General features: G+C 48.8%; 1 protein-coding gene across 3 annotated transcripts in view; it reads right to left on the bottom strand.

The window, feature by feature from the left end:
- The window catches only part of TP53INP2 (tumor protein p53 inducible nuclear protein 2), a 48692-nt gene that overhangs the window by 2948 nt on the left and 22750 nt on the right, over positions 1 to 22994 (bottom strand). For 2 of the 3 annotated variants that reach the window (XM_074970273.1, XM_074970270.1), the window contains exons 2-3: positions 16450 to 16824; positions 4471 to 4816 (exon numbers count right to left, since the gene is read on the bottom strand). In XM_074970273.1, coding sequence (XP_074826374.1) covers positions 4471 to 4816; positions 16450 to 16573 — 470 coding nt within the window. In that variant the 5' untranslated portion in view covers positions 16574 to 16824. The remainder of the gene's footprint in view (positions 1 to 4470; positions 4817 to 16449; positions 16825 to 22994) is intronic. The other variant, XM_074970274.1, reaches the window with a different exon arrangement.

Here is a 22994-nt window from a genome sequence, read left to right on the forward strand (position 1 = left end):
CCAGGGCATGAAGGGGTCGACTGCCAACTGGAGTCACACGAGACTCCTGACAGCTCCCTTCTGAGTCAAATGTGAAAATGCTCACACAACAAAAGAAGAGATGAGCCCCACATCATGCTCAGCACAACCAAGAATTGTTCCGTTGGAGGTTGCATGTGGTACTATGGTGATAGCACCATGGAAATAAAGCTATTTTTCCAAGATCAGTACGGCCGGTTAATTCTTTAAAATGCTCGTATTAACCAGGCTGTCATCCCCTTAACAGCCACTTAGCTGGCTTTGCACGCGTGTCTTATAGACAAACACACAGACAGGGACAAATTTAGAGGCGATTCTAAGGTGGTTTCTTCTAACCGCTCAGCATGCAAATTATTCCATTTTACGCTCCCTTTGATTTAGTAATCGGCATTTAATTGAGACCCTTCCCCTACTCATCACCTCTGAATTTGGCCTGCTGTCTCCTGTAAGCAATGCTGTTAAAAGCCCCTTACAAGGCCAATGGAATTATGAGTGAACTGGTCCATAGGCCAATCTGCAATAAGCAGAGTTGTTAAAAGGAACAGGACTTGCCCGGATCAAATGACGGGCGTGGTTAATCCAGGTTCCTTTAGCACGGATGACTCAGGGGGAGAAGAGAGCTTCCAAGCCAGCTGCTGGGTCAGCAGAAGTACTCCTCCAACAATGAGGGAAATCAAGGGCAAATTGAGCTCTCCTCATTTCCTCCCTACTTTTAACTATTATTTGTAGCCATTTTGCTTTATATTTCACCCTCTGCCTTCAAACTTCCACTGACTCCAGCCGGATCGGAATTTGGCCCGATGAAAGCGGAGTTTGCAAAGGGCAAATGAAATCCCAGCCGATGATGCTCAGCGTCGTCCTCTGAGACTTGCCCTGGGGAATTTGCTCTTGAACTGGGCAATGCCCCTCTGTGGTGCTGTATAAACAATAACAATGTATATGGCCCATACTCCCATGGAGTGTTAATGCCAAAAGCCATCGAGCTCACGGCTGGGCCTTCGCCCAGTTTGCCTTTGGTGTGTATGTGCTGTTGTGATACTCTGGTAACGTGTCCCGAAACACTGAGCAGCCTGTGTGGCTTGTAACTTGCCATGTGGCTGCACTTCCGGGCATTGGTTGTGAACTCTGAGGCTGCTGATGGGAGAATGTGTGGGACTGGAAGTAAGGATTGCTGCTGTCTCCCAGGAGGGTCCCCTTTCCTGGAAAAGCAGTGGGCTTTAGTCCCCTCTCTGGGGTTATTTTTCTGCCTAGAAGTGGGGGGGGGGGATGCCCAGGAGAGCTCAATTTGCAGGAAGAACAGCATTCCGGAGTGGATAATTTTGCACTCAGAACTAGAACTGCACTGCAGGACCAGGGTGGAGGAGACGTGGATGAGATGAGGAGGAAAAGCCAACAAATATCCTTCCTAAAGAGCAAACGTGGTAAATTCCGAGACACCAGCGAAAAGTGAGTGGAGCCATGTCTACTCCAAAGCCTTATTGCCACAGGATCGTTTTCTCGGTGTCTGGTTTTCTGCTGTAGTGATACAGGTGGTATGACTGAAAGAGTGTGCCCACACTGCGTTGTTTATGCCATCTTAAGCTACTGCCCTTCTCAATCACTGCATTCACAAAGCTTTGCACTTTCTGGAAATAACTGCGCACCATTCTGGACAGATATCCCCGGTGCAATGTTCTGCTGCTAGGGGCCCAGCATTCTGGGCTTTTTCTCGCAGTGCATTGTGGGGTGTCTATTGGAACCCACTGGAATTCTGGGATTTGGGCTCAAACGAACAAGCTCCCTAGTATCCCATAATTGGTCCACTGTTTGAGAACAAGCACTATTTACAAAGTGCTGCCCGGCAGCGTGGAGGAAACACGGCTGAGTGCTGTGACCCTGACTGTCATTAATATGAACAGACTGCTCCACACGCGTACGGGCAGCCACTCAGCCAGGTAGCGTTGGATGGGTTAGGAGAGCTGCAGTGTCACAGGAGTGCTGGCCCCTTTAAATGAAGCAGGTCCAGTCCCCCTGTGCCAGAACAGGTGCTCCACCTTTGGCCAGTTCAGAGGGCAGAGCAGCACCTGGGGCTAATAAGGATCAGGAAGGAGATCTCTGAAGAGAGCTGGAGGAGGTCCTTGGGGAAGGCAGGGGAGCAGCGGAGGGGCTTATCAGCTGATCTCTCCTTCCTGGAGAACAGGAGCCAGAGGACCCAGGGGAACAGTGGAAGCATCTCCCTGCTGGCTTGCCTGAGATGAGAGATTAATGAAATGGGGGGATAATGAATGTTCCCCAAGTGAGGACGAACTCCCAGCTGAGAAGCCAGCGAGGGACAGGGGGGATTGGCACTGGGAAGAGCAGAGTTGCACTCCAGCTGGAAGGGTGTCCTGGCAGAAGGACAGGAGAGGACCTGTGAAGAGCCCAGGTGCTGTGGAAGATGCTGGAGCGCAGTACGTGTTGTGTCAATGGACTAGGTGCACTGGGGTGATAAATGGACTATGTTTGGGGACTTTTGCTATGGATTATTTTCACTGTTTGTAATAAACCTGCCCCAAGGGGGAGGGGGGTTATGACTGAGGCAAGACAGCCTGACATGGAGTCCTTTGAGCTGAGAGGGGAAGTGATGGTAAGCAAGGTGCTAGGGTACCAAGGGGCACTTGGGGATAAAGGGGAATCATTCACACACAGTGATGCTGTGTCAATACGGCTAGAGGAGGAGGATGAAACTGAACAGTTATTTCTGTATGACTCTTTCCTGGAGTGACTTCACCGGACTGAGCTCTGCTTCTGGGCTTGGCAAACTAGTCCTGACTTCTTCTGGTTTATGGCTTCTGACTGCACAATGAATTAGATGTTGGGTAAGTGATGTAGCCACTCTGTCACTGTAGCATCATCCAGGGACATCAACGCATCCATCCATCATCAAGACGATAAGGAGGGAAGTCCATACCCAGATGGCATGCTCTTTGTTCTTGAGCTCCACAGGGACAGGGAGATCAAGAAGCCCCACAGTAAAGATGTAAGTTAAACTGCCCATGACCACAACATAACGGGACATGGGGGACATATCAGGATGCTTCACGTTGGCTTCTACCATTAACTCCCCAGGAAGGGGGGAAGACAATCCTGACAGCTTGGCCAGGGGCCTGCTAACAATGTTACAGCATTGACTGGTGGGACAGGAGAGTAATGGAGAACTGGTGGAGGCAGTACTTCAGGCTGTGGGAAGGCTCCTTTCCTGGAGCTCTCTGTGGAGTTCGCTCCGGAGCTGCGGTGGAGGAACAGGAGAGCTCCTCTCGGCACGGAGAAGTGCCGGGTCACCAACATCTGGAAGCTTGCCACTCCCGATTGCTGGTCAGGCTGGTGGGGGTAGATCAACTATTAGGGCTGCGAATGGAGGGTTCCCAAATTGTACAGAAGCCATGGATGGGACCCATGTGCCTGTTCCTTGCCCCCACATCAGTCCTCCAAGTTCATCAACAGCAAGGTCAAGGTGATTACTGTGGAACGTTCACCAATATGAATATGGGGTGGTCTGGATAGGTCCATGATAGCAGAGCTCCTTTGCTTTCCCATTGCCCTGGCCATGACCCAGGGGTGCCCCATCTCCTGCATTTTCTCTGCCAGCTTGTTGATCTTGGCATTCAATTAACTGCTGTTCAGAAGGTCCTGGACATGCTCCTCTCCCCAGAAAGCGAGAAGTCCAGGCCCTCCTGACAGGTCCGTGTGGAAACACAAGGCATGGTTTGGTATGTGACTCTGAGTGTGTAAACTCTCCACAAGCTGGAATTGCAGAGGGGCATGCCTGGCTGCCAGTTAAACAGGGAGAGGACAGCCAGTCCAGGTGCCCCCAGAGCAACAGAGGGCAGGCAGGGAAACAGACAAGCCAGTCCAGGCATGAAGCTATGCAATGTGGGACAGCAGTGGGAGAACTGCCAGGACTGGTGTAGTTAATCCAAAATAGGGAGGCACCCGCTTGAATCTTAGACCATGTTAACTCTTTCCAGTGTAGAGTTCGGTCACTTTTGAAGCCAATGAATGAAAGTGGGATAGGATCCCAGATGAAAAAAGCAAAACAAACAAAAATCCTTTTGTGGGTGCCAAAAATTAATGTTGTAAGGAAAGAACATTCCCCTGGAGACAAGGTTGTAGAGACCATGGACGATCCTCCCACCCTTAATATGAAAGTCTCTCTTTAGTGGTTTAGCCAGATGGCATTGCCTGGATACCTAGAGCGCCCTAGCCACGGGGCAAGGCCTGTCCCCCAAAACTGCAGCTCTAATCCCAGCTCTGCCACTGATTTGCAGTGTGACCTTGGGCTAGTCTCTTAACGCCCCCATTCCTCTGCCTCTCCAGCTGGAAAGCAGAGATGATGATACCTGTCTGCCTTTGCCATGAGCTACAGACACGCCATGAGCTACAGACACACCATGTACTATTATTACTATCCACAGCGACCCAGGCTGGACTCACCCTTCACTGATCGGTTCGTCAGGGCTCTCCCTTTCCACCACAATGCTGTTGCTGGTGACGTAGACGGACATGCTGGGGTGCTCAATCAAGAGGTCTTCCATAGGGCTGCTCTCCAACCTGACGGGGCCGGGGCCTTCTGCAGTAAAACAGGGGGGAGGGGTGACAAACCAACTCTCGTCCATCAAGCAGGGGTCGGGCTGGGAGGGCACAGGCCTGCTGACACAGTCACTGAGTGAGCGGGGCGACGAAGTGGTAGGTGTGGGGGACCCAGGACGGGACTGGAAAGTGCAAACGGAATCCCTCTCACCTACCCGCTGCTCTTTGCTTGGGGCTGAAATGTAACTATCTAATGAGAGACAAGAACCACCATCCACAAGGTGGGAGCAGCCAAAAAAACCACGGTAGTTTGAAGCCATGCAGAGTGGGGGCAGGGCATGCAGGGGGAAGAATAAAGAAGCGGAGAGAGACACACACATACAATATACAGTGGAGGTGGGGGGGAAGGGAGGGAGAAAAAGGGGGCATTATTAGTAAAAATGACACCCCAACTGCATTATTGATTTCTTTCTTTTCAAACGATAAAACCTTTACTGAAGTATAAACCACCATGCAAAATAAAAACACCACCACAGCAGAGCACGGCCACCTCGATTCGGCCAAGCATCCGTGTGCCCGAGGGACCGCTAAGAATGATGAGAGCACCGATAGGGAAAAGCATGGGGGACTGGTCTCGCTTGTGCTTTGCTCTCGGACAGACGTGCTCGGCCACCCCACCTAACCCAGTCACGGACTGGCAGGAGTCAGGAGGAACCTTATCCCATAACTGTGCCTGCAGGGCTTCTTCCGCCTTCCTGTATCCAAGCGGAGCATTCCCAAGTGCGAGGCTACACGGTTATGGCAGCACCAGACTCGAGACAGGGGACTCCCTTCCAAGGCACATGCTCCCTGAGCTGGTTACTGGTGGTGGAGATGGAGGTTAACGGCATATTGGAACTGGATTCTAAACCTGGACAGTCTAAGGTGATGTGGCCAACACTGTAACTTATCACTGTGTTCTAACCAGGTCCCCGGACCCCATCATAGCTGTGATGTTGATGGGGCCTTCCTAAGCCTAAATGGCAGCCGTGTCATAATTTATGGAGCTGCTCAGACTGTCTCTAATCTGTTAGTTCTTCTCCCTGTTTCTCGTCATCAGTTTCTTGCAGCTCCGGTGGAAGAGTGTGATTTCCAGGGCGCTCTCGCTCTCATAATGGCTGTGTTATAGCGAAGGAAGATGTTATTATGGCTAGGTTCAGTCAGGACTGCCCCCACCTCTGCTGAGCTCCTCAATGTGCTTCAGGCATCAAGAGATTACTGGGGGGCTGGTCTAAGGAAGGGGGAGCCCTGAGCAAAGATCTACTTGTGCAGTCTAGTGTTCAACCCCTCTGCGGGTTGGCGGGGTGAGTGAAATCTGAGCGGAATGCATGTCTGCAGCAGGACAAAGGGAAAAAAGAAATATGAAAGCACAAGGTGCTGGGCAGACTTTCCATCCCTAGTTTGACACTGATGGCTTCAATTAGTCCCATCAATGATGCATCTGCCTACAGTGAGCCACTGTGGTCCAGTGGGGGCTGGGAGAGCTGAGACCCGGATTTACTGCTTGCCCTTGTCACTGAATCACTGGGTGACCTTGGGAAAGACCATTGATCTCTCTGCCTCACTTACCCCAACTGTAAGGCATGGTTAGAAACCCTTAGCCTCCTTTGTAGACTGCTTGGAGATCGACGGATGAAAAGTGCTATATAGGTGCTCTGTATTAATTTCTTTAAGGCCAGCATGAATTTCATGGATGACCATAATAACAATGGGAGGCAGTGTGGAGTAGTGGTTAAAGCAAAGTCAAGTCACAATCAAAATCCTGGCTGCTACCCTCTGTTTTGCCACTAACTTCCTGTGCAACCTTTGGCAAATGACTTATACCCTCCATGCCTCAGTTTTTCCTTCTGTACAAAGGGCGGAATAACTCTTTCCTTACAAGCGGTTGTAAAAGGACTGGAGATCCTCAACAGCCATTGTCTTTTTTTAAATTCTGGGAAAATAATCATTTCAAAAATGCTGGATCAATTGTTCCTCAGCCAGGGCGAAAGGGGCGATGCCGTTTGGGCTGGGAGAGTGCAGCCAATGGGAGACTTCATTTCAGGGGACATATTTCCAAAGGGCTTACGCTGGTCCAGAATTAGCCTTCCATTCAGCAGGGAGTCATTCTCCCGGTCCCTGGATATTGGGCTATTAATAGCTGCCGAGAGGCCTGACTGGAGATTATTTAGAGACATAAAGACAAGTTTGGAGTGGTTCGGGTTGCTTGTTTTTCTTTTCTTCTTGGAACCTCTACTGCTCAAGCCAGTTGTGTAACTGAGAGGAGAGGGGAGGATCCTGGCTAAACAACCCTCTGATCCCCCAAGCACTTGGGTTCCCATGGAGGCTTCCTTCCAGACAGGCAATAAGTGTAACTGTGACAGGAAGTGGAAGAGGAACCGAAAATTCCCAGGTGAGCTGCAGTTTCCACTGCGCACATAGGTCAGACCGGCCTCTGGTTTTGCGCTTGTGGTACTCAGGCATTCAGGCTGTGCAACCAGCACCATGTGCGTGATCCTGCCAGGTCACGGGCATGTAGGACTCTGCTTTTTGCACAGACTCTTCCTGCCTCCTTTCCCAGCCTGCAACAGGGGGGCTGGCCCTTTAAAGGGAGAAAGGGCTCAACGCACCTGTGACACCACTGATTTGCTGCCCCAGGTGGAGAGAATGAATTCAGTCATGTGAGAGGCGGTCACGTGATTAAACCAGGATGGGAGGGTTAGATAAACAGAGGCGTGGTGGACAGCCATGGGGAGACAGTCAGAAGCTGGAGAAGAGGGAAGATGTGGCCTCCAGCAGCTCAGCGAGCAGGAAGAGGCAGCCTCTGATGTTGGGGTGAAGAAGGCTCCTCTCCAGGATCAGGAACCTATGTGAATCTGCACAGCTTGGGGGAGACAGGCCTGTGACACGCCTCAATGGGGAGTCATGGTGAAGAACTACAGACAACAGACCCTCAGGTAGGGGGAACTGGGCCCAGCCGGCGTCTGCGTGGAAAAGAGTTTATTTGGGCTCAGCAAAGTAGAAGCTGAGCAGAGGAATTTTGTCTTAAACCTTTTGGATTGTGTGGAGTTCTTAAGGGGTCCTGAGCAGAAGGGGAAACTGAGGCAGGATGTGGCAGAGCCACTCTGGGTACAAAGAGTGCTTAGGAGGCAGCATACCCAGCCACATAGCTTTCCCCTCTCTCCACCTATCCCAATAGACTCTTCTTCCCCATCCTACCCCCACTGAAGCTTGAAGATGCTTCTGTCCATTCCGGTTCAAGCTGCCTACTGCTGCTCTCCTGGTCTGCCCCAATTCGCTACTGGCTGCTACACCCAACCCCCTCTGAAAGCTGGGCCTGGACCCTCAGGGTCCAAGTGGCTCATCAGTTGTGTGAGGGTCTCGCAAAGCCAGGCCCAGGTTGGGGCTGGAGAAGGAAAGGAGGGACCCATTTGAAATGATCTAGCTAAGTGACCCGGCACACAGAAACGAGGCAATGAGCAAGGGACAAAGACGTGAGTAATGTTTAACCCTATGTAGGTGACTTATTGGGCCTTTGTCCTTACAGTTTTAGCTCATAGGGTGGACCTGGCCAGCTTAGCCTTCAAGTGTTTTTGAATAACTCCAGGCTCCAAAAGAGGGCTGGAATAAATTGATCCCTGACAGGCAGGCAGAATGCAGAGGAAAAGCTCATCAGCCTTTGATGCATAAGAACTTTCTCTACACCAGTCATGATTTTATACACTTCAATCATATCCTCCCTTAGTCGTCTCTTTTCCAAGCTGAAAAGTCCCAGTCTTATTAATCTCTCCTCATATGGCAGCTGTTCCATACCCATAATAATTTTTGTTGCCCCTTTCTGAACCTTTTCCAATTCCAATATATCTTTTTTGAGATGGGGTGACCACATCTGCATGAAGTATTGAAGATATGGGTGTACCATGGATTTATATTCAGGGGCCCATTGGTGGGATTCTAGCAGGAAGGCTGTGGCCTGCATGACATCAACTGCTGGTTGTTAAGGGGACTGTTTAGGATGTGTGCATGCACCTGACAAGTGGGCATTCAGGGCCTGTCCTGAAGTTTCTGTCAGTTTGACAAAATCTGACGTTCCCCATTCCCCTCCCCATCCCTGTAAACCATCACAGGCTTAGGCTACCTGAAGGAGCTTCTGGTTAGCTGAGCCAGAGACACTCACAGCAGGGTGGCTGAGCCTGGTTGCCTCAGAGACCTCCCCACATGCTGCAGACCTCACCTCCTCCACCCAATGAGTCATCAGACATCCCGCAGAACCAAGGAACCATCGGGCATTTGCAGGCCAGACCAACCTCCCAGTCAGTCCTCGCCCACCGCAATCCCATGTACACCCTCTTGATTCCCCAGGAACGCTCTCCCAGCCATGCACTGCACTGTCTCCTCCTTCCCAAGGCATGTAGCCCAGTTTCTCGCTTGGAAAAATCTGGTCGCCGTGTTCCAGCTTGTTTCTGGTGTCAAGTGTCAGTGCTTGCTAAAAAACTGGGAGGGAAGGTTAAAGTCTCATCAGTGCTGTGGCTTTTAGACCCATCACCACCACCTGGGCACTTTCATAAGAGCGAGGCCAGCCCAATACTTCTGAGGGAGGGGCAACGCCTGATCCCAGGGGTCTAGCTCACGGTTAGAGAGACTAGCTCTCTTCAGTCTCCTTCCATCAAGCAAAGGGTGCCCTGATGATAAGACAACCAGGGCTTGCTTTTTGTGCCAGTTGGTAGCTTTATTCTTAGTCTCTTTCCAGGATATCTAAAAATATCTGAAAAGGAAGAGTAACTCTGGTAAGAAAGAGGCTGCCGAGGCAGCGGCAGGAATAGAAAGGCAGTGCACTGAGGGTTGTTTCTCAAGTTCTCTGCTTAAGTTGTGCAAACGGTCCTAAGCAGTCATTGCAAATGGCTGAGTGAGCTGATCTACCGCCAAAATGAAAAGGCACAAACCATTTTAATTAAGATGGAGAAGCCCTGTCTCCATGGACCTGCTGCTGACAACTGCTGTCGGCAGAAGGGCCCCTGACCAGGGCTGAAAATGGTAAACCTTAAATAGCAATCTCTAAGTGCGACTCAGTGTTATCACCTAGACACGGCAGCGTGGCCTGAAGCTGTGTTGGGAATAGTTTCACTTTCACTTCTAGGGGAACAAAATGGCCTTAGAAGTGAAACTATTCCCAATCACTGCTGCAAAGGACTGCCAGCCATCGTGCGGCCTGAAGTGGTGTTGGGAATAGTTTCACTTCTAGGCGAACAAAACTGCCTTCATAAGCACACAAGAAGTGCCATATTGGGTCAGACCAATGGTCCATCTAGCCCAGTAACCTGTCTCTGACTGGGCAGTGCCAGAGCTTCCGGGGGAGGGGAAGCATGATTTCTGAGAGCCTCCATTGTGCACCATCCCGACAGAGATCAGCTGATGCATGTAATGAGCTTGGGGTTCATTAAACAACAAACCAGTGAATGAGAAAGGAATCAAATAAACTAGAGAACTTCTGTGGTGAACTGCTGTGCACAGCTGCACTGGGTTCTCAACCCCAGCTTCCAGGGCACATCTCTAAATTCCTCTATTCATAATACTGTCCCTTGTAAGGGAGTGTCTCTAAATTATAATCTTCCACAAACATATCTCTACATCTTCCCTCTTAAAAAAGCCCAATTAGCTCTTCTATCCATATATATAAACAGCTAACGACTATCTAATAACACATGCATTAAATTCGCAGCCCATCTAGTACATTTCCATAAACCAATGTGTCAACTATCTAGAGAGGAGAGATTACCAGCACATTACTCTGGAGTGAGTCTTTACCACTCACTTTCCTCAAATACCCCTTCTCCTGACAGGTTGGCAAGTCTCTGAGTCTTTCAGGATGTTTAATCTCCTTCTCTGATCTTCTCAGTATCAGCCTTTCATTAGAGGCTGAGTTGTTCTCTTGCTTCCATCCCGTTTCTCCTTCTCCCATTGATGATAAATGATCAGTCAGTTGGGAAATGCCAAAGTCCACATTTCAGAGTAACAGCCGTGTTAGTCTGTATTCGCAAAAAGAAAAGGAGTACTTGTGGCACCTAAGAAACTAACCAATTTATTTGAGCATAAGCTTTCATGAGCTACAGCTTATGCTCAAATAAATTGGTTAGTCTCTAAGGTGCCACAAATACTCCCTTTTCTTTTTGCGGAAGTCCACATTGACTGTCAATGTTTTGGAACTTTCTGGGATTAGTCTTAGATCCCTTCGATTACTGTTGAAATGTGTCCTCCTGGTCTGTCTGGAACACCTAAGACCTTGGATGCAGCTGTTCTTTAATGTTACCTCTTTGGCCCCAATAGAGGTGTGATTCCTCAGGCACACTCTATCACCTGGGTTAGGAGAGGGGAGGTCACAGACCCTTTTGTCAAAATAAAATATCTGCTTCCATTTATGATTTTCTTTCACCTTCCGTATGGTTTCATTGTTATGAGATTTCAGCAAGTTATCAGTGATTGGTAAATTAGATCGGATCCTTCTTCCTGTTAACCGCCGAACTGGAGAAAAGCCATTCTCCAGAGGTGTACTTCGGTAAACCAATACAGCTTTATACAAATCACCCCCACTGTTAAAAATCTTTTTCATAAGGTTCTTTACTGTCCATATAGACCTTTCCACAAGTCCGTCTGATGGGGGATCATTTGGACTTGATGTTTTGTGATGAAAATTCCAATTTATGACAAAATTGCCTAAAATCTGCACTGGAAAATTGCAGCCTATTATCACTAAAGATTTCATCTGGAATCCATGTCTGGAGAAGATTCCCTTCATGCTGACTATCACTGACTTACTATTAGAACGGTGCAGTGAGTGAATTTCTGGATACAGAGAATAATAATCTGGGACTATTAAATAATCCTTTAATTGCCAGGTAAATAAGTCAGCACCAACCTTCTCATAAGGCCTTTGTGGAACTGGATGAGGTCTCAGAGGCTCTGCTGGTTGACGTGGCTTGTATTTCAAGCAGGAAAAGCAGTTTCCTACCAAATTAGTAATGCCGTGATTGATCCACGGCCAATACAGCACTTCTTGTGCTCGTTGTTTGCACTTAACAATTCATAAATGACCCTCGTGGATCTTCTGTAGCATTTCTTTTTGGAGGTTCATTGGAATTACAACCTTACTGCCCTTGAAAATCACGCCATCTATCAGAGGATGTTCATGGCTGCCATTTCAGTAGTCCCTCATACTTGGACAGCAGTGCCTTACTTTTTCAGGCCACTCTTTAACGATCACTTCTTTTATTAGCCCCAGTGATTCATCTTTCTCTGTTTCCCCTCTTATTTGTCGCAGTTTCCTGTTAGCTGCGGGAACTGACTTTATAATCAGATCTACATAGATTTGTATCTCTGTCTCTAAAGTCTTCTCTGGTTTCGTGGGAGGCACTGCTCTGGAAAGTACATCTGCAGTGAACGTGAATTTACTGGGCATGTAGGTCACAATCAAATCATACTTTTGCAGCTTTACCATCATTCTTTGAATCCTTAAGGTACAATCATTTAGCAGTTCACTAAATAACTCTATCAAGGGCTTATGGTCCATTTCAACTTCTACTGTCTGTCCATAAATATACTGATTGAATCTCTCACAGGCAAACAATATTTCTAAAAGCTCCTTCTCAATCTGTGCATATCTGGTTTCTGCCTCAGTCTGTGATTGGGATGCATATGCCACTGGTTGCCAACAATCCTCATACTTCTGTAAAATCATGGCACCTCACCCAGACTGTGAAGCATCTGCTGAGATTTTAATAGGGCTTTCTGGTGCATAGAATTTCAACACTGGTTTTTGTATCAGTTGTTGTTTTAAACCTTCCCATGATTCCTCCTGTTCTGCACCCCAACACCATTCATTTTTATTCTCTAGGAGTTTTCTCAAAGCTGCTGCTTTTGTAGATAGGTTAGGTATGAACTTTCCACGATAATTAACCATTCCCAAGAACTGCTGGACATCTTTCTTCAACTGCGGATGTGGCATCATTTCAGTGGCTGAAATCTTCCTCTTATCAAGTTTTATACCTTCATTGGAAATAACATCCCCAACAAAAGTCAGTTCTGTAACCCCTAAAACACATTTCTCCCTGTTTAGTTTGAGGTTTGCAGCTGCAGTTGCATCCAGTACTTCCCAAAGTCCTTTTACGCTGAGCCCCAGATGATGATGACATCATCCATTGAGGTGTCAACACCATTAATACATTCATAGATCATACGTATGGTTTTGTGGTACACTTCTGGGGCTGAAGCTATGCTAAAGGGTAAGCGTAAGAATGTATATCTTCCAAATGGGGTATTAAATGTGCATAATTTTGAGCGTTCTTCAGTTAATTTTAGCTGCCAAAATCCTGAGGATGCATCCAATTTACTGAAACATAGGTGCTGGAACTAGGGGTGCTGGGAGTGCTGTTGCACCCCCAGGCTTGAAGTGGTTTCCATCATATACAGGGTTTACAGTTTGGTTCAATGGCTCTCAGCACCCCCCCTATACAAATTATTCCAGCCCCCTCTGCTGAAATATTGTGCATTTGCAACTTGAGCCATAATCTCTTCTCTGGTTGGTAGTTTGAAATGTTCTCTTATTATAGCCTTTTTGAGGGCTCTGGGATCTAAGCATACGCGTAGGTCGCTGTTCCTTTTCTCCACAATGTCCAGCGAGCTCACCCATTCTGTTGGCTCCTCAATTTTTTTGTCTTACTTGCGTTGCTTCCATCCTTGCAAGCTCAATCTTGAGTTTATCACAGAGTGCAAATGGCACTTTTCTACATGGATGGACAACTGGAGGGACCTCCTTGTTTATCCGAATTGTATGTTCACCCTGCAAGCAGCCCAGCTCTTGGAACAGATCATGGTATATCCGAAAGAGTGCCTCCTAGCCAGGTACGGTACGATCATGTAGTGAGAGCACCCGTTTTGTCAGACTGTGTTTTTCACCCTCAGCCAGGCCTAAAACTGGTGTGTCCTCCTTTGGCACAACAATGAATGGGAGCCAGTACGTGGTGTTTTTATGGTTGATGCTAGCAATGCACCTCCCCTTCACTGGTATATTTTGTTCCAGAATAACCAGCTACTTTTATTTTTGTTGGTTCCAGTTTTGGCCTTATCTTCAGTCTCTCGTGATCTTGTTCAGACAGAATGTTAACCTGAGCTCCTGTGTCCAGTTTCAGTGGAATAATCGTTCCATTCACTGTCACAGGCAGTATCCAGTCCCTTTCATCAGGCTTGCTTGATTTCAGTATGTTTATGAAAAATTCCTCAACCATGTTGTCTTCAACCGAATGCTTTCTGCATTTGGCATCTGCAGCATTTTGCAAAATGATTATTTGCCCCACATTTATGACAGAATTTCCCAAAGGCAACACGCTATTTGGGGCCATGCTGTGATCCACACCTTCCACATGACCGTTTGTACCCAGTCTTCCCCCTAGCAGTGGTTTTCATAACAAGTAGTTCCACTTTCTGATTTGACCTATTCTAGCTATATTCTTTTGTACTTAATACATGGATCACCTCTTCTGGTGAATCCAGCTCTTTAGCTTGTGCTTTCACAGCTTCTGCTGCCCTGCATATCTGGAGAGCTTTCTAAAGTTAAATCTCCTTCACAGAGCAGTCTCTCTCTTAACACATTGGCTTTAATGCCACAAATGAATGTTTGAAGATGATGAAAGCATGGAGTTAAATAAAATACTGACTAAATCTGAGGAACATTGCATGCCAAAAAGGAATAAAACCTTTGAGAGAAACCATTTTTTTTACATGCATGCAAAAACTGATGATACTATAGAGCAATATGTCACGAAATTAAGAAGACTCAGATCTGTGACTTTGAGTTGATAGAGTCTCTGGTCAGAGATAGAATCATTTGTTGCCCCAGGAGCAACTTGGCCCACGAACTTTGATCACAACGTTGTGCCCACAACAAACTACCTGGGCAGCTGGCAGCTCTTAGACACCCATTTGTACCCCCAAATTAGGCAGGTAAGTGTTTACACACTACTCATTTGTGTGCACAGTTTGCTCTGGGCACAACAATTTAATTAAGAGGCTTGGATAAAATATATAAATTCTAACTGTGGGTTGCAGCCAAACTTTCTATCTGTTCTTAAATCATGCTTCGCTCCCAATGACTTGGAAAATGAAAATAGGGTAAAAAACCAAACATTGGAAACTACTGTTGTTTTTGCCAATCTTAAAATTTGTTTCTTATTAAATGAACAAAGCAATAAGAAATGAAAGGCCTGGGAAACATTAGCTTTCAATAAGACACTGGTTTTTTAAAAGGGTCATGGGAGAGGATGGGCATTCTCCGTATCCTTCATGTCTGTTCCCAACTCTGGGAGAACAGTCCACAAACAAGTAAGTGCCAAATGAGTTTGTGTTAGGTCACCAGGGTAAAATACTCTTTGATTAAATGGACATAAAGAGATCTTCAGTAACCTTCTAAATCAGATTACCTGTATGATGAGCCCTCTGTTGGGTGTAAAGTTAATACCTCAGAACCTTTGCCCAATTGATTTGTATGTGAATTAGCGGGGGCCTTGATTTCTGGATGGGTTTCAGAATCCTTTGTGTGTTCATCCTTCAGGCAAGATGCTAACCTGAAAATGCTTTCTGGGCATCCCCAGCGCGGGTGAGAGATCCCTTGGCACTTTGCCTGCATGCTCTCACTCTCTGTGACAGTAATGCCACTGGGAGCTTGCAGCTCTCTCTTGCGCAATCCTGAATGACCCAGCTGCAGTGTGTCCAACCCAGATTGTTGCTCTTGATTGGGTCAGTTTAGGAGAGCGATCGAATGACTGATTCCAGATTCACCGTGTTTGGCTTGGCAGTGAAGTTAGAAGCGTAACACCAGCCTCTTGCTTTGCAATTTGCTGCCGTGCTAGGAACTCTCCAAGCAAACAAACCAGGAGCAGGTGGTGTGTGGCACTGTCAGCTTTAGTGGGGTTGATCCCAGGCTCCCAGCTGCCCTCCAGATCCTGAAGGTCTCCTCTCCTCACACCCCTTGGAGGTAGCTCCTGCAGCACTAGCCTCCAGATGATTTATAACCAGCAGAGGGATAGTGGGGCAGGGCAGACAGGGAGAGAAACCCACATTCTCTCCGCATACTCAGAGCACAAGTGTTGGGTGAAATTCCCCTCATTCTTCTTGTCTCCTTCAAACCCTCCCTCCAGGCACTGCAAAAGAGACACGTCGCAAGGTCCGGGACTCTCAGCTGTGTAATCCTCAAAGTCCGCAGGGTTACTACAGCCCCAAGGGCTGCAGCGTCACTACCGTGAGCTGTAGGGCTGGGAACGACCGCGGTACCAACCTAAAGTACTTTTGCCATGAGGTGCTCTGCTTTTCCATATGTAGCCCAGACAGCAGCAGGGCAAGCTACCTCTCCACTGCCCATCAGCTCTCTCTAGTACATGCGTGGCCCCCATCACCACAGCATCTCACAATATTTAGCTAGCCCCGCAACACCCCTGGGAGCCTGAGGCACAGAGAGACTAAGTGACTTGCTCAAGGTCACACAGGAAGTCTGTTGGGGTGCAGGGGCTTGAACCCAGACCTCCCAAATCCTACACTAGCACTCTAACCACTGAACCACCCTTCCTCTCACTGACCTGGAAGTGGGACCTGCCTTGCCCAGAGGAAGAGTAAGGATGAAAGATAATGGGGCATGGGGGGCAGTTAACCAGACCCTTCAGAACCTTGAAGGTTCAGCTGGGGCTTGGGTCAAAGCTTCAGATGCAGGGGTGGGAAGGGATGGATATTATCTGAAGTTGTTGTTCACTCATCATTAGGCCTATGGTGAAACAAGAGGCCTCTTAAGCGGTGCCCCCTCCCCCCGCCCTCTGCTTTTCTCACCTGGAAGGTCAATAATGAGCCATCCATCCTCTTCCTCCTCCTCAGAGACAAAGGGTTTGGGTTCCTCCAGGCCCTCGGGTGTGCTGCTGTCACTGAAGAAGAGGCTGCTGAGGCGTTGGAACATGGCTGGGGAATGGTTTCCAAGGTGAGCTTTGATGGGAAGAGAGGGAAAACCCAGCGTCAAGTGCCTGCCTCGGAGCACGGAGATGGATGTTGCTGGTGGTGCCGGGTGGGAGAGTGACGCTTGAGAGTCCTGTCTGGGCGGGCGAGTCCTTCCGAAGGGCAGGAACCCCTTCCTTCCTAGCGAAAGCTTAGCTGAGTTGAGTTATGTATAGTGCAATCATGAGGTTCTTCACTTGGCTTCAGTGCAAAGGCCTGCGAAGAAAGGAGAAATTCATTCATGCCCTGTGGAAAGCCAAAGCTTCCTGCGTCACGAGGGATTCAGATGGGCTGCAGGGAGGAGGGAGAAGAAACCCTGATGTGGATCTCAAGGACAAGTCGCTTCAGTCCCTTGTTCTCTGATAGCATCACCCTTTTACCACTCAGACACCTCCTGCAATGCCGAGTTCACTCAGCGTTCCCCTTCCCCTCCCCGTGCCTCAAGCAATAACCTTCCCCTCACTCCCTTTTGCTTTTATTCATTTTGACCTGTTTTCCTCGAAAGCAAACAAACCAGCCTACTACTGGTGCTCGCACGGAGTTTGCAAAGTGCAGTCTAGCTCTCTGGCACTATATAAGGAATAAGTGATGAGCAGACTGTAAGTCAGGAGACCTGGCTTCTAATACTCGCCATGCCACTGACCTGCTGTGTGACCTCGGGCAAGTCACTTTCCCTTGCTGTGCTTCAGTTTCCCTCTGTAAAATGGGGCTGTTGACACTTACCCATCTGTGAAAAGTGTTGTGAGATCTAGGGGTGAAAAGTATGATATCGTGGCAAATATTATCATTATGAAAAGCTAGGGATGGGCAAAGGGGCTGGACTGGACAAACACTCAAGAGTTCAGATGGTCATACGGAGCACATGATGCAATCCTAACTGCACAGCTGGGCTGGAAAACGCATGAGAACAGACTTTCCTGGATTATGTCAGTGCTGCTTCCTCTGTGCAGCAGCAGCAGGAAGCCAAAAGGCAGTGAAAATGACCAGGCCACCCTCTATCCCTTTCCCCCACAGTGAGTTAACCAAACAAGGATTAAGGTTTGGTTCACAGCTATCGGGGTGGATAGTCACCCCTTGAGTCATGCACATCCTCGTGTCTTCCCACTGTGCGCTCCTACTTGGGTGAGAGTTGGAGGTGTTGGAGGGAGGGGGGTCCAATAAATCTTAATTACAGTGGTGGAAATTAGACCCTGAGCCAGGTTCTGATCTCCATCCCCCTGGCATAAATCTGGAGCCTGTTGATTTCAATGGAGTTACTCCAGATTTACACAGCAGAATCTGGGGCAGCAGATGAAAAACTGGAAAGGGATTTGAAAGGACATAACGGCATGATCCTATCGGGAAGCTGATTAGAATTTAGGTCTTGGGGTTTGGTCAACAGAATTCACCCCTTATCAAGAGGAAACAGACAAGACACTAAATATATACACCTGGAGCAGGCATCTACTGACAGGCAACTCCTGGCCTGTAAATCTCAGCCGGCAGGATTGTTAAACTGGCTGAATGTCTCTCTTGCAGACAGAGAAGTAGCTTCACAAAAGGGAATAATAAATAGCAACTACAAATAGCCATGTTCTCCCCATTATTCACTGAAATGTGTTGAGTCAGTCCACCAGTTCTGTCCAGCTCTAATAAATATTTAGACCTCAAAACACTTTGCAAAGCTGTGTATCATTATCCCCATTTTACAGCTGGGGAAACTGAGGCACAGAGCAGCTAAGTGACAGAAGTGAGAACAGACTTCCCAATTCCTAGTCCATTGCTCTCTCCACTGGATAGGCTGCCGCCCGAGAGCTAACAACCTCTACCAGTGGCTGTGCTAAGGGATGAGGTCCCTGTGGTTGGATGGGGTGGGTTTTAATTTAATGGGAACGATGAGTAGTGAAAGATTGCAGGAAAAGTGCTTCATTGCTCCATGCCCTCAAAGCAGCCCTTTCCCTGCTGGAGTGCAGAAAACGTGGCATGGCCACTAATCTGACCACCCTCTTGCCCAGATTTTTCAGGCTGATATAAATTGGACCCACATTCAAGACACCCTGGGTTTGGAAAGAAAATGAACCAACGGGGTTTTGCAGAATCAAAAGCACGTGTGTGCTGGCCCATCTCCATTGCATTTGCATTCATACCTTGAACAGAAAGGAACAGTGTGGAAGAGGAAGCTGCCTCATTCAATGTCTGGGGGGGGGGAGATGGGCCAAGGAGCTGGGGGAAGGCGGAGACTGAATACAGGTTGGCAGGGTTGAGCGAGAAACTGGGGCCTGGGGTGGGAGGGAAACTGGGAGTGGGAATCAGACGAGAAGGCTGGGTCTGGCTGGGCAAGGAGACTAGGCCTGGGAGCTAGGGAGATCAAAGAGAGACCTTGGGGTGGGGTGGAGACGGAGACCGGATAAGGATCCAGAGGAAAGAGTCAGACTGCCTGGCACGGAGACTAGGACTGAGAACCTGTGGGGTGGAGAAAGGAGGGGATGAGACAGATCTGCTGATGAGCTGGGGCACAGGGGGAGAAATGGGAGTGGCCGGGAGGAGGCACACTGAGATTGCAGGGTGAGACTGGGACCAGGAGCCAGTGGAGGTGGAGAACGTGGCGGGGGGAGATTGGAGGCCAGAGGAGGGAAAGAGAGCGATTGGACAAGGAACCAGGAAGGAAGGAACTGGGACTAGCTGGGCAAGGAGACTGGGGGCAAGAAGCCAGGGAGGTAGGGGGGAAATGAGAATGGTTGGGCAAAGAGCCTGGGCCTGGGGGCAAGGACCGGGAGGGAGAGTCCAGAGGGGTGGGACTAGAACATGCTGGACAAGAAGACCAGCACTGGGATGAAAAGTCTGAGGAGCGGAGACTGGGACTGGAAGAGATGAGAATGAGAATAGGACAAGGAGCCTAGGGTGGGGAGACATAAGACAGGGACAGGTAGGAGGGGATAGGGCAGAAGGAGTCAAGCTTGGGGGAGGATAGGAACAGACAAGTGTTCTGTGCCCACTAGATCACACTCCCTTCCAGAGCCTGGGCTGGAAGCCAAGATTTGAGTCTCATCCCTTCCTCTGCTGACAGCAAATATCTGTGAAACCCCCTGGCAAAGTGTCCTATCCCCCCTCTACTGCTTCTCCATATAAAGGATAACAACCTACTACTGCTATCATTTGCTCAAGTAGCAGAGGTCTGTGTGGTGAATCTAAAGGTTCCGATGTGGCTGATGACTGATGACCCATCTGGGTGTCAATGAGGTGGACTTTCTGATTTTTCAGTTTGCTTTTTTAAGCACCTAAGAAATGACCTTCACACACGACGTAGTTAAAATAATAATATTAAGGCTGCAAAGTCAAGTACGCAGAAGTCAGGGTGGCTGGCCCTTTAAAAGGCAGTGGGTCTCATCCCCACCTGTAACACAGCCAACTCTCCTCCCCAGGTTGGGAAAATTAACCAAGTCATGTGACCTGTGGGCCACCACACTGGATCAGGTCTCTGGTGGATAAAGAGGAGGCCTGGGCTACCAGATGGCTATAGAGAGGAAGAAGGTTTCTGTGGGTGAAGTTGAGGAGTTACTGCTGGTGAGCAGGAAGACAGACCCTTGGGAAGGAGAGGCTCTGCTAGCTAGACGCTGGGTGAGGACTCTTCCTTTTGAGCTTATTTTGTGAGTCTCTGCTGCTTGTGTAGGGCCAGGGGGAGCTGGAGTAGAGGAAGATAGAGGGGCCAGCTGGAAGAAGCTGGCCTGGAGCAGGGCACAGCCCCTGGTGGAGGGCTGGGGGAGGACCCCAGAAGGGAGATGCTTTTTGTTTTGATACCTCTGGCCTGTGTGGAGTATTTGAGGAGCTCTGAGTGAAGGGAAACTAAGGCAGGGGAGTTGCAGCACCTTCCCAGGCTATGAGGGGTGACAGGAAATGTATAGGCAATGCCTGGCATTTCCTAGCTACTGCAATCTTGGCTATGCAACTTTAATACCGCTCTTGTAATGCGGTTTTGTGCATGTAATTAGAATTCTGTATAGTAGTGCAGTAAGAAGAAAATAACCCAACAAAAAGCCCATGAGCTAGTTTGCTACAGTGACGTTATAGTCAAGTTCTGCAACGACCTTGGTGTGTAATACAAACCTTGTCATACATATTCTTCCCAAATCAATAAACTATGTAGCAGAGTAGAGCAGAGACTCGGCTACGCTATGAACAACTGAGACAAGATCTGGCTCCTCTGGCAGAGCAAAGGGCCAGTTAATGTGTCCCAGGTGGCTCGGCAAGAACTGGCCTGCCATAAGCAGCCCCAATATGCCCCTGTTCCAAACCCTGGGATATTGTCCATTATGGTAGTGCCTTGAGACCAGCCATGATCAATGCCCCATTGTACTAGGACAAACAAAGTAGTCCCGTCCCTGCCCCAAGCAGCTTATCATTTAAATAAACAAGACAAAGGGGCTAGGGGAAAGGGTCTAATGCACAAGCAGAGAGAAATGAGTGATGGTTTGTCAATGTCCTGATAGAACTTGTGGGACTATCCTGGTGGTTTGGTTTTTTTTGCATGTGATGGTTTTAGGAGGAGACAAACTGAACGGAAAGACAAAAGAAGGTGAGAGAACAGCTTAGGAATGAGACTCGGCCAGGACTGTAATGCTCCAGGGACTCTGGGGTGCACTACAGTCTATAGGCAGCTCAAGGACTGCAATAACTTAAACAGCTGGCGCTGCTTTCATTTATATAAGGGGTCATTTGAATCCTTTGAACACCACAGAGTTCAGAGGGTGTAAAGATGACTTAATGCCACCTTTTCCCTCGCCTCTTCCCCGTGGCTGCATCTCCTGGGGGCACAGCATAGAATTGGCTCCTTCAGAACAACCTCTGACAACTCCATTACGTTAAAGGGGAGAGAAGGTCAAATAAACAGAGTTACACTCTGATGCTGAATACTTGAGTTTGTCTGTCTCTTTCTAGATCTGGGAGGAAGCATTGTCTAGTGATTACAGCATAGTGTTCAGAGCCAGGCAATCATTGTTCAGTTCCTGCCTCTAGCCCTGGGCAGGGCATTTCACCATATTATGCCTTATCATCCCAATTTTACTGATAGGGGAAACTAATTCTCTAACTCGGGGGGGGGGGTGAGGTGAACTTTATTATTGTCAATAAAGATCATGAAGACCTACAGAAGGGAGGTGTGACGTATTAATGGGGGAAAAAACATTCAAATGAGACAAAAACAGGGATTAAAAGTTAATTTAAAACCACGTCGGGGCTAGATTTTGGGAAATTGAAGTTGCATCCACAAGACACAGTTCTGCATGTATTTCCGTGCTTTGCATGCATATGTTTGTGCAAGTGAGGACTCTAGTTTGAGAGGGTGGCTGTCATAGGGTGAGCTGCCCCTCAAAGGGAATTGGGTCCCTTGTGTCTGGGGTTCCCTGAATCTCGCATAGGAGTGGGGTCACGTGGCTGGGTCTGATGATTGGGCTGGATGCCGTTCTTGCTATTAAAAATGCTGCCTGGTCTAACCCCCCCCCCTCCCATTTCTGTGGAGAGAGACCTGAGGGCAGAACGTGACGGGGGCTTAGCCAGGAAGGGTCTGGGGCAGACTTAGGGAAGTGTGGTGGGAAGAAGGCCTGAAGTAAAGGCCAAAGAGGCCCTACCTGCGCAGTGTGGGAAGCAGACCTGAGGGGACAGTTGTGGGGATGGAAGACCTTGGAGTAGATGGCTGTTCCCTTATTTAGGGCCTCAGAGCTGGAGCCTGGTGTAGAGGGAGGGAGCAAACTCCCCTGCACCTTCAGTTGTGCCTCCTGGAGGGGTGAGTAGACAACGCTGGCCAAGGGTGGTGGACGGACTACAGGCCTAGGGAGAAGGCTGTGTGGGACCCCTGCCTGCAGAGTGACTTGTTGGAGCTTCTCATCCAGGGCTGAGGGACTGTTGAGGCAGGGGAGAGGGCGAGAAGGACTCTTGAGCCCTGAAGCAGAATGGCAGCCCAGCCCTGAGGCATGGGGAGTCCTCACATTGAGAGGCCAAGGACTAAACCAGTGCCCCTCAGGTGATAGACATTTGGGTGTGAAGAGGGCCAGACAGACCACTGAGGCCATGACAGCAAGTGACAGAACTTGTTTCTATGCCTTGTGTGAACTCTCTTGTTTCTTGCGCCCCCCCATCCCTGCGAAGGGGAGCTTATGAAATAACCAGAGATTCCAGTGCACCAACCCACCCATTCTGCTGAGGGAGATGGTGGACCTGAAGGGAAGTGGGTACTCTAAGCAGGTGAAGGTGAGACACTGGCCCTTATCCCTTCTGAGGCAGAGTGACCTGAAAGCTGCTAACACAAAGATCTGGGGGACAAAAGTGGTAACTGGTTTGTGTAACCAGCCATCCCACAACACGCTGGCCTGATGGTGTCCCTGTCCCTTGCTAGTGTCTGGCCCCAGAACTTG

Source organism: Natator depressus, chromosome 13, assembly GCF_965152275.1.
Source record: "Natator depressus isolate rNatDep1 chromosome 13, rNatDep2.hap1, whole genome shotgun sequence".
NCBI classification, from domain to species: Eukaryota; Metazoa; Chordata; order Testudines; family Cheloniidae; genus Natator; species Natator depressus.